Source organism: Perca flavescens, chromosome 11 (genome assembly GCF_004354835.1).
Source record: "Perca flavescens isolate YP-PL-M2 chromosome 11, PFLA_1.0, whole genome shotgun sequence".
Taxonomy (NCBI): domain Eukaryota; kingdom Metazoa; phylum Chordata; class Actinopteri; order Perciformes; family Percidae; genus Perca; species Perca flavescens.
Window position 1 is genome coordinate 5050072 of NC_041341.1, and position 13333 is coordinate 5063404.

Here is a 13333-nt window from a genome sequence, read left to right on the forward strand (position 1 = left end):
CAAACAGATTTTTTGTTTACTAGGGGAATGACCGCGAGACCAGCATCAAGAGAGCAGAGAGTGCGTGCCGGACTGCCGGTGTAAATGGTGTAATAAGCTTGCAGTACTGAACATCATTTCAGAAGAATTTATGGGAATCACTCCAACAACTGGGTTAGATAAATGATTGGAAGTCGTTTAAATGACCTTATATGGAGATGTTGGTTTCCGGGATGTTGAATGAGAAGTGTGTGCCTGTTTTGTTGCTATGTGTAAAAGGAATGAATGCTGAAAGTCATTATTCTGCAGAAAAATTACTCAAGGTCTTTCAATTGAATAAACATCTATTATTGCACCATGTGGTCTCCCTGCAGATTCTTTGATAAGATAAATCGGCCTAAGAAAATCCAAAAGAATTTCATGAACTGTATGTAAGGTTTGACATGATGTCCTATGGCCCAGGGCCATGTTGGACAGTGGACTGTCAATCATGACTAAGACCACTCCCCTTTCCAAGGTATATAAGAGCCTATGACTCTTTTTTCCCTCCAAACCAAACCAGGCAGAACAAAGAGTATTGATGTGAGTATAATGGATATTTCTACCTGTACTATTATCATTACCAATCATGGTTTGCCTGAAAAGTTTGATATATTTGGTTTGTAGTAGATTGCAGAAAACTAAATGCAGATTGTTGATTGTTGCATTAGTAAATCAAACGCACAAAAATGGCTCACTAGGGCCCCTACAAAATGTAAAAAATGTAGGCCATGCTGTACGTTTTACGTAGACGAACAAAACTTGGTAAACATATGTAGCATGTCAAGACGTACAAAAAACTTCATTGGAGCTATGCCCTAAACCCAACAGGAAGTCCGCCATTTTTAATTGAAAGTTAGACAGTGCAATTTTGGCCATTTCCACATGTCGTACTTTAACGAACTCCTCCTAGAGATTTCATCCGATCAACTTCAAACTCAGTCTGTGCCATCTTAAGATGTTAAAGATGAAAAGTTGTTAAAAGAAAAACTTTTTGTCATAGGGCGTGGCCGTGGTGGGGCGGCCATTTTGTGCGTTTCACCATTGAAACAGGAAGTGGGTGTAACTCGAGTGGTACGTTGTCCAACTGGCTCGAAACTTTTCAGGATTCATAAGAGTCCAACCCTGAAGACAAATAAAGGCCGATATTTACTTAAAGTCATGGCACTCACTAGTGGCAACATGGCGGCCATTTTGAGCATTTATCGATGAACCAAGAACCATACTTTAACCACGCCCATGTACTTAGGCCACGCCCCCTGGGTTGTGACCCATCTAAGTTAGAGTCTTGTGTGAGGTATAATTGAACTCAGCAGAGACTTCCTTTTTAATTGGTGATGGTTTGACCCGCCCCCTATGCATAAGCCACGCCCCCTTTCACAGCTAATGATCCGTATGTTGTAGAGTCTTGTGTGAGGTATCGTTGAACTCGGCGGGGAGTTCCCTTTTCATTGGTGACGATTTGCGGTGTCTGAGTGCCGCGTAAATGCACGGTCGCAAGGACCGGCGTCCGCCGGTAACCCCGACGCGCCCAGAGGCGCGAGGGCCCGTCCATCGCTGCTCGCAGCTCTAATTATAAATAGATTTTAATAAACAGTTAACAATCTTCACTTTTGAGTAAATGTTGGCCCTGTTCAGCAGATATTATTGCACATATAAATACAAATGCTTGTATAATGATGCTATTTATTTTTTACTTCCTGGTTGTGCTGTTTGCAGAGCAATAAAGTCAAGTTGCTGCCTTCACGAGAATGGGTCATCAGAGTATCATCTTATATGAACTGAGTACTGCAGCGTTATAAATCGGTCTTGTCTTGGACTTTAAAGTCATCATTAAACATTAACTTAATTTATTTTGCATTATAATAAGTCTATGAACATAGCCATGGAACATTTTATATTCAATTGTATGATAATTGGGCCTGATCATTACTATTCAAGGTAATTAATCTTCATCCTACAAACCCCAATTCCAATGAAGTTGGGACGTTGTGTAAAATGTCAATAAAAACAGAATACAATGATTTGCAAATCATTTTAATCCTATATTCAATTGAATACATTACAAAGACAAGATATTTTTTAGTGCAAATATTCAATCATTTTAAATTGGACGCCTGCAACACATTCCAAAAAAGCTGGGACAGGGGCAAAAAAAAGACTGGTAAGTTGAGGAATGCTCAAAAAAACACCTGTGGGGAACATTCCACAGGTAAACAGGTTAATTGGTCATGGTTGGGTATAAAAGGAGCATCGCCAAAAAATGTTTGTCGTTCACAAGCAGGGATGGGGCGAGGTCACCCAATTTGTGAATAACTGTGTGAGAAAATAGTCCAACAGTTTAAGAATGTTTCTCAACGTACAATTGCAAGGAATTCATCATCTACAGACCATAATATCATCCAAAGATTCAGAGAATCTGCAAGGCAGAAAACCAACATTGAATGCCCATGACCATCGATCCCTCAGGCTGCACTGCATTAAAAACCGACAGCATTATGTAAAGGTTATTACCACATGGGTTCAAGAGCACTTCGGAAAACTGTCGTTAGTTAACACAGTCCGTCACTACATCTACAAGTTAAAACTCTACTATGCAAAGGGAAGCCATATCAACTAGACCCAGAAATGCCGCCGGATTCCGAAACGCTTATTGAGCGTTTGGGAACCAAATTTTGCAGACGTCTGTGGTGTGTTGTTCTGTATTTCGGATCATCAGGTCTATGGTGGCGCACTTCCAAATGTCCACCTCACCCGTAGCCAGCACACTCTGTCTCACTTCCAGCAGCTGTAAAATCAATCAATAAAGACAATCGGTACTGTGTGATATACTGCTTACGGACACAACACATCTATGAATGCACCTGAAAAATATTCACATTAACCAAACTGATCTAATCTTACCCTCTTTTCTTCTCGACCGACTCTGAGCTGAACTCTTCACAGCTTCTGCCCGCGATGCCACATCTGGTTGTTTCTAGCTGAAGCTCCTGCTGCTGTCTCGTAGTATGTCTTACAGGCAGCTGGAAAACAATTAAATGAGAGTGGTATGAATAAAAAACACAAGTCACAGTAAAATTAAACAAGGAAAGATGAAAAAGTAAAAATGACTTACACACAATGGTGTCATTATCAGCGTCATGCGGAATATATTAACGTATGAATTAATGAAGTTCATTCAATTAAAGCATATTCTTTAAATCTTACCCTTGCTCCGGTTCATAGCGCCTGCCACAGTTTGTCTCTGAGTTGTGAAGACGGCGACTGCTTCCTGTAAATTACAGGATAAAAAATATACTTTTATAAAACAACTCACCCACTCTGTAATGAATGGCGCTGAAAGCAGCCAGACACACAGCTCTGTGCTGCTCGCGTTTAAACTTGGTGGGGTTTAAAACATTACTGCCAAGTCTAAGTAGCCTGTTTAACATCAAAATACAGTCATTGTACGATCAAGAGTTAATGAACAGTACAGACTAGCTCGCCGTTTTCATTAATAATCATATACTTTGGAAGTTTTTGCTCTCTCCCGAGTCCCGCCGCTATTTTTCAAATGGAAGCAGTGAAGGCGGGGGTATGGGGCGGGGCAGAGTGATAGAGAAACAAAGAGAGCAAATTAACCAGCAGGGCACGGACAGCGCGCACACTGGTGTGGAGGTGAATTGACCCTTCGCAAAAGCCACGCCCCCTAGTTATTGTTACTACGCCCGTCAAACAATTGAGAACCAGACACATAGCCATGGCTGGGTTGAGCTCCATACCTGTTGGTATAAATGATTGGTTTTGGAGTAATGCAGCAGACATATCCTCCAGGGCACGCCAGAAAGGGCTGCAATATGCAGCGGAGGGATGTGTTCAATGACCGTCAACCTCTTGCTAAATTTTCTGTGTCGATAGCAACATGTGCTTGACAGGCTAAGTGTATATTTTGTCAGGCTGCCTGAATTTCCTACGGAATAATAAAGTATCTAATGTTCTAACTTTACTACTTTCGATAATAATGCTATATAGAACCACAACTGTTAACTTAAGTCAGTTTTACAGATTGTAACTGTTATGTACTTAGCTACTTAAACTACTTATTGATAATTGATATAAGTTAGCTCGCTAGCTTTACTTACTTTGGAGCAGACATATGTAGCTGTGCTTATTAATCTTCGAGGCATTTAGCTGTTAGTGAGGTTTCCCACATTGCTTAATCCATTGTCGGCATCTTTCCGCTTGGGTCTTGGGCTTTGGAAAGGCGAAAAAAACGTCCCCTCCCTCTAAACTTATGGGGTACCTGGTGTCAGACTTGCAGGTGCCATAGGCGCATCGTTTCACCATCTTGCTGAAATCACAATGTTTGACGGGGGGTCCTTCTCCTTATTTACAGTTGCTGAGCTAGGATTGGACGAGGACCGTTCGAGGGCGGGGTTTTGCGAACAGTCAATTACAGTGAGATTTAATGGAATACTGGGAAAGCTTAATAACAATAGGACAATTGAAGTCTGGATTATGAGGCCATTTCAGCAGAGCCAACAGCTTCATTTGCCATGGACATGTGAATATGGTGCTGAATTTGCCAGTATTTTAAGAAGACAAATGGTTGGGACCTTGTCATGCAATGACAAACCTGATATGCTTTATGTGAAGCCCAGTGTTTTGGTGTCAGCAGAAAGACTTCTCTTAGAAAACTGTCCAGTGGAGCCTCTGTCTCCATTCCACCAGACAATGTTGGATGAGCAAGACCAAAGAAAGGCCACTGTAGTCATGTCACTATGCTCAGTGGTTGAGCTCTCGGAGACTGGGAATGAATCATGGAATGCACATTTTACCTTTGTGGCAAAACCTGATTAAAAGTAATTGTTGAAATAAATTATTTTGTGTATCTTTTTGACATAACATTGGTCATTGCTAATTACATACACAGTAATTAATCTAGCATACTTTCATTAAATAAATCAAGTCAAGCTAAAATTGAAGAGTCTACAATTAGGCTATACTGAGTCTGATCTATTTTAAGAGATTTTCTTAAAATTAAGTTAATACATTTTAGAAAAATGTTACCTGGGGTAAAACTCCCCCTGCTGCTACCCTGATTTACATTTGTATAGCTCACAGCATTTTCATTTACATGTTAAAGCCTACCCTTGAATTGGGGGGGTCATGGGTGTTCAACTGCCAACCAAGGCCCACGTTAATTTCCGACAATTCACGTCAATTTTCGGTGGTGCCTGTAAATTGCCGTGTACAGTCATAAACCTGAAGTTCCACGACAATCTACAGTGCCACATATTGACGAAAATCGGGCGGGTTTGTATTTGATGTGGTGAGGGACCTGGACAACGGATTGGGGGTGGGGGCGCTGGTCCAAAACAGGTTGAGAACCACTGCCATAAATGACCAATCGTCAATATAGACTAATCTGATTGTTTTTGGCTTGTTTGTTCATACAGGGTCAAGCTTCCTGCCCTCCTGAGTGGACTCAGTTTGGCTCTCGCTGTTTCCGTTTCAACATCGGGCCAAAAACCTGGCCCGATGCAGAGGTACAGCAGTTGTATTTATGATTAGATATGTATGCTTCATAACAGTGTACTAATACTTAACTGCAGTAAAAAATGCTAAAACCACATCATGTAAAAAAATACAATTACAGTAAAAGTCCTGCATTGAATATGTGCCTTCAGTAAAAGTAAGTGAGTAGCATCAGGAAATGTAGATTAAATTTCTAATACCAGCAGGGCAATCTAACTAAGTACATTTACTTCAGTACTGTACTTCAGTACCAAATGTTGAGGTACTTGTACTTTATTTGCGTCTTTTCTTTTCATGCCACTTTCTTCTTCTACTCCGCTACATTTCAGAGAGAAATATTGTACTTTTTACTCTACTACATTTATCTGTTACAGCTTTAGTTACTAGTTACTTTAGTTACTCCGCTATATTCATCTGTTACAACCCAAAACACGTTGTTTATTAAATCTGATGTTTGATTCTAAAGTAAACTAGCCGACAATATAACGGACTTCAAGTCCAGCTGAGATGATGAGACCATTAAACACACAACTGGTTGGATCCTTTACACTTTCTACAATGTTTTAATACTTTAACTACATTCTCCTGATGATACTTACAGACTTTTACTGAAGTAAAATTTTTACAGTGCAGGACTTTTACTGTAACAGAGTACTTTTACTGCAGTACAGGATCTGAATACTTCTTCCACCAATGATTAACATTATTGAAATGTTCCCTGTGACTGTAAAACTGCCCTGAGATCTGTTAATAATGTGATTATGTTTTTGTTTCTATCTAAATGTTTTAAACTGATGATATTGTCTCCATTAGAGCTTCTGCCACACTGCTGGTGGGAATCTGGCTTCCATCCACTCAGATGAAGAACATATATTTATCAGAAACTACATTCACCAAGTGTCTGGAGCTTACAAACTTTCCTGGATCGGAGGCACTGACTCAGTGAAGGTAAGACTTTCATCATCACACAGGAAGTGATGTCGCTCGTCTCTCAGCCTGTTCTCATAAACTATTCGTACATATAGCTGTGAAAAGTAAATATTTTTTAATCTGGATGTATTTCACGTATTTATTACTGTCAGCAGCACATTGACTGCTGCTGTATGAGAGTGTGATGATCCTGAGTTAAGAAGAAAACACAAGACTTTCACCCAGGAAGCGGGTGTTCATGTCCTGGAGTGTTTTAACCAGAGATGGGAAGTAATGAAGTACAAATACTTTGTTACTGTACTCAAGTAGATTTTTCAGATATTTTTACTTTACTATTTATTTTTGTGGCGACTTTTTACTTTTACTCCTTACATTTTAACAAGAATATCGGTACTTTCTACTCCTTAGATTTTAGAAAATGTGCTCATTACTTTAGTTTTGTACAAAAGGTCGTCTATCTGGAGTGATTGTGAGGGCATGTCAGAAAACAGCGCGGACACACGCGCCTCACACCGCGAGCAGGCGCGCGCTCCACACTGAGAAAAAAGTGAGAGAAAAGAAGATAAATCAGTTAGATCGTGTGTGTGTGTCCTTGAGAACTGTAAGTCGTATAACTTATGTTGTCAGTTAATGGAAGCCTTTTGTTGTATTGGTATATATTTATTGCAATCTTTAAGTTAGCTAGTGATTCTGTTGTTTGTGTTAACCTGTTAGCTAGGTTGCACATTGCTTGATCTTAATAAAGCATCAAAAAAGAGAAGTTGTCTCCGTCCGTGTTTTAACAGACACACCTGGGACGAAGTTGGAAACCAGAATCAGCTTTAAATACAGTCCTAATCTAGTCCTAACTAACAAGTTTCAAATAATTTCACTGGAGTTACCGTTATTATTTTTCACGTCAATACCGAATTCAATCTAATTGGATCTAATTGGATGGGAATATACTGTACGTTGCACTTGATGCAACGACTCGACAGATTCGGCGGCATTCATTTGCGGCAAATCATGGTGGCTTGATGGTGGTAGTTAGCACTAGTAGTATGGATGTTTGTTTGTTGTCTGTTTAGTAATTCATATTGAATCTTTTATTTTCATTCCAGAAGCCATATTTGAGCTCACACACACACACACATACATGTAGATTCCTTTAAATGTTAAGGGGAAGATAAAAAAGAGAAACTGGATCTGTGAAGTTTATCTTACTACTCAGTCAGAATCTTATTGACCTGGAGTCCCAGTCTCTGTCACAATAATGATATATGTGATGTTTTAGGCCTATTGGCAGACATCCATTTAAAATGTAGCCAATGGCATAAAAAGAGTCCACTGAAGTTTCTCAGCTACCACTCTAGTTAGATTTATTAGATTCCATGCAGCTTTTCATAACAAATGGTATTCATTCGCAAGGCTACTTTTACTTTTATACTTTAAGTAAATTTCCAAGCCTGTACTTTGTTACTTTTACTTGAGTAAAGAAGTTAAATCAGTACTTCTACTTTTACCAGAGAAATTTTTTAACACAAATATCTGTACTTCTACTTGAGTACGGGAAGTGAGTACTTTTGCCATCTCTGGTTTTAACCCAAGTCATAATCTTTTTACTAATCTTAATCCTTTTGATATCTAAACTTAACTTTCGGCGTTGTTTGAAGGTCACTTTTTCTCCGCTAAACTCAGCTCTAATGGCCTCTGAAAGGACCGTAACCTCGTGGTGCTCTGTACCTGGCTCACAGTCACCTTTTCTCTGGTAAATGTAACTATAAAGAACCTTATCCTTTTCTGTCATGTGACAGGCCGGCAGTCGCCTAATTTCATAGGATATCATACAAATTGTTGTGCATACGTTTTCATACAAAAACCTTACAAACACGTTCATGAGAATGCGTTGCGTTAAAGATTGTTGTAGAAAACAAGGAGGATCCACTTGTGGCTTGAATGAGTATTACAACAACAAGAACTCTTAATTTCACTTTGACATTTTTTTCATAAGATTATTTTTTTGGGGCTTTTTCACTTTTTGCTATAGTGACGGTGGATAGACATGAAAGGGGGAGAGAGTTGGGGGATGACAAGCAGCAAAGGGCAGCAGGTCGGATTCGCGCCGCTGCAGGACTCAGCCAACATGCGGCGAATGCTCTTACTGGGTGAGCTAGAGGCCACCCTGGTTTCACTTTGACTTTAAACCAATCTTTCTCCTCCAGGAGGGTACGTGGATGTGGACTGATGGATCCAAATTCCACTACAAAAGCTTCTATGTGGGGGAGCCTAACAACTGTTGTGGAGGGGAGAACTGTCTTGTAATGAACTCGGGTGGAGGTAAAAAAAAACAAAAACATTTAAAACATCTTGTTGTATGTTGCACTTTTAAATATAAAAGTTAAATATAATCAGTTACATTGGTTGTAAACTCTCTCTACAGCAAACTGGAACGACTTGGCTTGTACCAACCAGGCTTCTTTCGTCTGCTCCAAGAACCTGTGTGTGTAACTCTACCACACCATCATGATGCCTCTCCAGCTCATCTATAATCTCTATCATTGATTCACTTTCAGTTTGTTCAGCAGACAGAAACAGCTCTCTGCTGACAGATGACTCACTTTCACTTGTTTATTATCTGAAGAGTTAGGGAACAGTTCACATTTGGGTTTAAAATTAGACAGAAACTGGCTCACTGAGCTGGACAAAAACTAATCAGTAATTGGACTTTAGATCTATAGTAAATAACACAAAATGAAATAGAGAAAATATTTGAATACTCGCACATCTTTTCCATTTTAGTTTACTGAATATTATTTGTTATAAACAGCGCCCACACATCTGATAAAATATTAACACAATAATTAGATTTCTCTCTCAGAGTTATTGTTCAGATCGATACAACTCTCATATGTGAGCGCTAAATATGAAGTTCCCTCAAGCAGACGTGCTTAGAATAAAGATTGGAAACAGGGGAAACTGCTAGCTTAGCTTAGCATAAAGAGTATAAACAGGGGGAAACAGCTAGCTTAGCTTAGCATCAAGACTGGAAACGGGGAAATAAAATAAAAAATACATAAAAAAATCTTGTCATATGTTGCAGTCTTAAACATAAAAGTTATAAATTAAATGAAATCAGTTACATTGGTTGGAAACTCTCTCTACAGAAAACTGGAACGACGCAGGTTGGACCTACCAGGCTTCTTTCGTATCCAAGAACACATTCTTCAATGCGGGGCAGTCTGACAACGTCGGGGGGGAGAACTGTCTTGAGATGAACTTTGAGGGTAAATAATACATTTAAAACATATTGTCGTATGTTGCAGTCTCAATCAAAAGTTTGACATTAAGTTTGAAAACTCTCTCTACAGGAAAGAACTGGAACGACAGGTCTTGTAGCACCCCATTTTATTTTGTGTACTCCAAGAACCTCCTTTCACTTGTTAATTATCTGAAGAGTTAGGGAACAGTTCACATTTGGGTTTAAAATTAGACACAAAACTGGCTCACTGAGCTAGACAACAATTAACACATTAAAGGGAAATTTCACCGCTGGAAAGCTGAATATATCTTTAAATTGGGTCACTTATGTAGTAGAAATGTGAAAAGAAAATTTAAATTGGTGCCTTCTAGGCCGAGATAAGCCAGAAAATTTGTTTTTGGCTCATATGGATGAAAGACACCAAATCCCAGAATGCACTTGCTTTGCTGCTGTATGAGGCCACTCCCAAGCCACGCCTACCCTTTACAGACAGACAGTGAGACGATCAACTCAACAAGTGTGTTTTATTGTCATTTCAACCATATACACGAAAAAACGTTTCACCGTGGCTCAAGTGGTGTTACACATTTAAAACATGCTTTTTTTTGCCACAGCTGATACATTATCCGCACTTCTTTCAGTGGATTGATTGATAGCTCCAGAGTGAACAGAACTGTGTCCATGGCAACGCTCTGCTATGCATGGCAACGGTGTGTTATCCTTAGCAGCGGTCTGTTATCAAGAAATAACAGGCCGCATTCTACATTAGATTTCAACCAAGCCATGTAATAAAAGAAGGCTAACTCATAGCTACTAGCATTAGCTCTTGGTGGGCTGTGGTATAAACATCGAGTATGAACACAACCGTACATTTGCGTGGGATGTAGCTAGAATTGTCGGCATTTTACAGTCACAAACTCCACCAGCAGTTAGCAGTTAGTTGGATACAAATCACCCCATTTCTGCAACAGGCAGTCCGGGGTAACACAGCCCACCTCCACTAGTAGTCTTACCCGGTGACAGCAGGCTGGATTGTCCACAGCAATATTTCCACAACAACAAAAACACAGCACAGCAGTCTCTGAACTCACGTTGGGAGTTTGGTTGAAGTTGGATGTAGTCCAGTTTGTTTAATGAGCCGACACTTGCAAGCAGGATTGGTGAACAGGTGGCTGGCTAGCGTTAGCTTTCCACCGGCACACTCGTTCAGCGCTCCCCACTGATGAGGTCACTTTACCGGCCACAGGAATCAAGCACCACCGCTGGTCTCCGTGCAGGCGAAGCTCGCGTAGTATGTCGAGTATTGCGTCTGTAATAAAGTGTCCTGCACATTCTCTGATGTGATCCAATGTATCCCTGTGGTACACGTGTGTGGTAGTATGAATGCACACAATTGTTGTTCTAAAATTTCCAAGACTGTATGGCTGCAGCCTGGAGCGTCCCATATCATGCCGTCCCGTCTCATGCTGTCCCACCTGGGGCCATCCCCGACCTTCTACTTTTCAAAATAAAAGCTCGCGTCCCAAACTTTTCGTCGGTATGAACAGTTTCTGCTCCTGCTGAGAAGCTAAGCAAGGATTCAAGATGGCTGACACTCGTTTTTTCCTCGGCAATCTCCGGAAAAAACTGACAGTCCAACCCCCTTTGGGCTATGCAGAAGTGGCTCCTAATACAGGCTGTAGTCTTTTGCCTCTGGGCAAAAAAACCTCAGATGACGCAAAAATCGTCATTTTGCGTCATCTGAGGCTTTTTTCCAGACCCACAATACAGAGATCTCCCCTCTCAGGGGGACATGAGGGAGGGAAGCATGGTCATTCAAAAATACTACCAGCTTTCTACTGATACAAAGCTTAATGCTAATCGGTGAAGTTTCCCTTTAATTAGATTTCTAGGAATGAGAGGACGAAAGTAATTGTTCAGATCAATACAACTCTCATGTGTGAGCGCTAAATATTAAGTTCCCTCAGGCAGACGTTAGCTTAGCTTAGCATAAAGACTGAAAACAGGGGGAAACAGCTAGCTTAGCTTAGCATAAAGACTGGAAACAGCTAGCATGACTCCGTCCAATTGTCAACCTACCAGACATAAGTGGTGATGATCTTTTTATCCAAAATGTCCAGATGGAAAATAAAAGTGTATATTTTGTCAGAACTTTATGTGATACAGGAGGAGAATGCAACTGTAACAACACTTCATAATAACTATTAATAATTCATATAGTCCGCTGGTTTAATGAACTGGTTACTTTTTAAAAGTAAGTAGTTACTTAAAACTGATGTGTTGTGTTCTTTATTCAGCTGATTTCCTTTACTATATAATCAACTAAGCATTCAAAAATAAAAGACATGGTCACAAAAACAGTGTCTGGTCCAGTTTTCTAAAAGGGACAAATTATGAATATTTATCCCAACCTTTGGGTCTAAAGACAAGAGCTGATCTCAGTGAGGTATTGGCCAGGTGATTAGAATGTTATTAGAATGTCTTTGTCTAGACCAGTGGTGGAATGTAGCTACTAGTAACTATTACTAGTTACTTTAGTTAATCTGCTATATTCATCTGTTACATCTTTAGTTACTAGTTACTTTACACATTAAGATTTCTGCACACAAAACACATGTAGTTTATAAAATCTGATGTTTTATTCTAAAGTAAACTAGCCAACAATATAACGGCTACAAGTCCATACAAGACCATTAAACACACAACTGTTTGTATCCTTTACAGGTCTGAAGTCATGTTGTAGAGGCATTGTATTAATAAAAAGTTCAATATTGACTCCCCTATTCATGTTTTATTGTGTTGCTGTTTAAATGTGTAACCTGTAGTTATTGTTTAAAATGATCTGTTATGTCTAATGTGAACTGACTTGGGCTGCATTAATTAGTATGTCAATAGAATAATGTAGCATTGTTACCGAGCATTCACACCTCATTCCACAGATGTGGGAAAAACATCTGGATGAAGTTTCCTTGTTCCTTTGCCAAAAGCACCACCCTGTCCATTAGCAAACATTGAACAACGGTATGTGACACAGCAATCACACTAAGGCTGCCCAGTTCGGGGCCTGCGGGCCAAGTTTGGCCCCTTGTTGTGCTCCCTTTGTTTTGGCCTGCCATGGCATTTTACATGCTCATGCTTATTCTCCTCTTATGTTTGAAAGTGCTGTAAAATCCTAACCGTAAAGACTAGGAAACATAAATATTTCTCAAATTTTTAGATAACTTTGACCGATATCATTTATCAATTATGATCAATCAGCAGTGTGATCAATCGATCACCTTATCCGTCCTCATATGACTAACGTCACCCATCTATGCTCTTACATCCCAGCAGATTATTTGTGTCGCATTAAGTTTTTTTGCAAACGCCATTTTACAACATTGGTGCTGCAGAGCATGTTAGTAAAACCACTGTAGCAAAGCGCCGTCAAAAGAGTGTGACTCGCTCTGAAACGTGTTTTAAACGTTTTTAAAAGGAGTTCCACAGTACTGCAGGTGAATGATGTAAACCCTTTGAAATAAAAGATTATGGATTATAATTCTAATAATGATGGTGCTGCAGCCTCAGAATGGGATTAGTAGGCGCAGTGTTTCACCTAAATGAAATAGATTATAGGTTCAGTACTTCTTT

The 13333-nt window shown here is 39.8% G+C and overlaps 1 protein-coding gene across 1 annotated transcript; it reads left to right on the top strand.

Annotated features, from left to right (window-relative positions):
* Positions 1-3594: 3594 nt before the first annotated feature.
* LOC114564298 (galactose-specific lectin nattectin-like) lies at positions 3595-9736 on the top strand. Its single transcript, XM_028591557.1, has 5 exons — positions 3595-3675; positions 5457-5546; positions 6349-6483; positions 8667-8781; positions 9609-9736. Exons 1-5 carry the CDS (start codon positions 3595-3597, stop codon positions 9734-9736), a joined length of 549 nt encoding a protein of 182 aa, XP_028447358.1.
* The last annotated feature ends 3597 nt before the right edge of the window (positions 9737-13333 follow it).

Excerpts from the sequence above, each read along its gene's own strand:
- LOC114564298 (XM_028591557.1), top strand. The coding sequence starts at position 3,595 with ATGGGGCGGGGCAGAGTGATAGAGAAACAAAGAGAGCAAATTAACCAG. Across the intron at positions 5,547-6,348 it reads AAACCTGGCCCGATGCAGAG|AGCTTCTGCCACACTGCTGG; the intron begins GTACAGCAGTTG and ends TGTCTCCATTAG. Across the intron at positions 6,484-8,666 it reads GAGGCACTGACTCAGTGAAG|GAGGGTACGTGGATGTGGAC; the intron begins GTAAGACTTTCA and ends TTTCTCCTCCAG.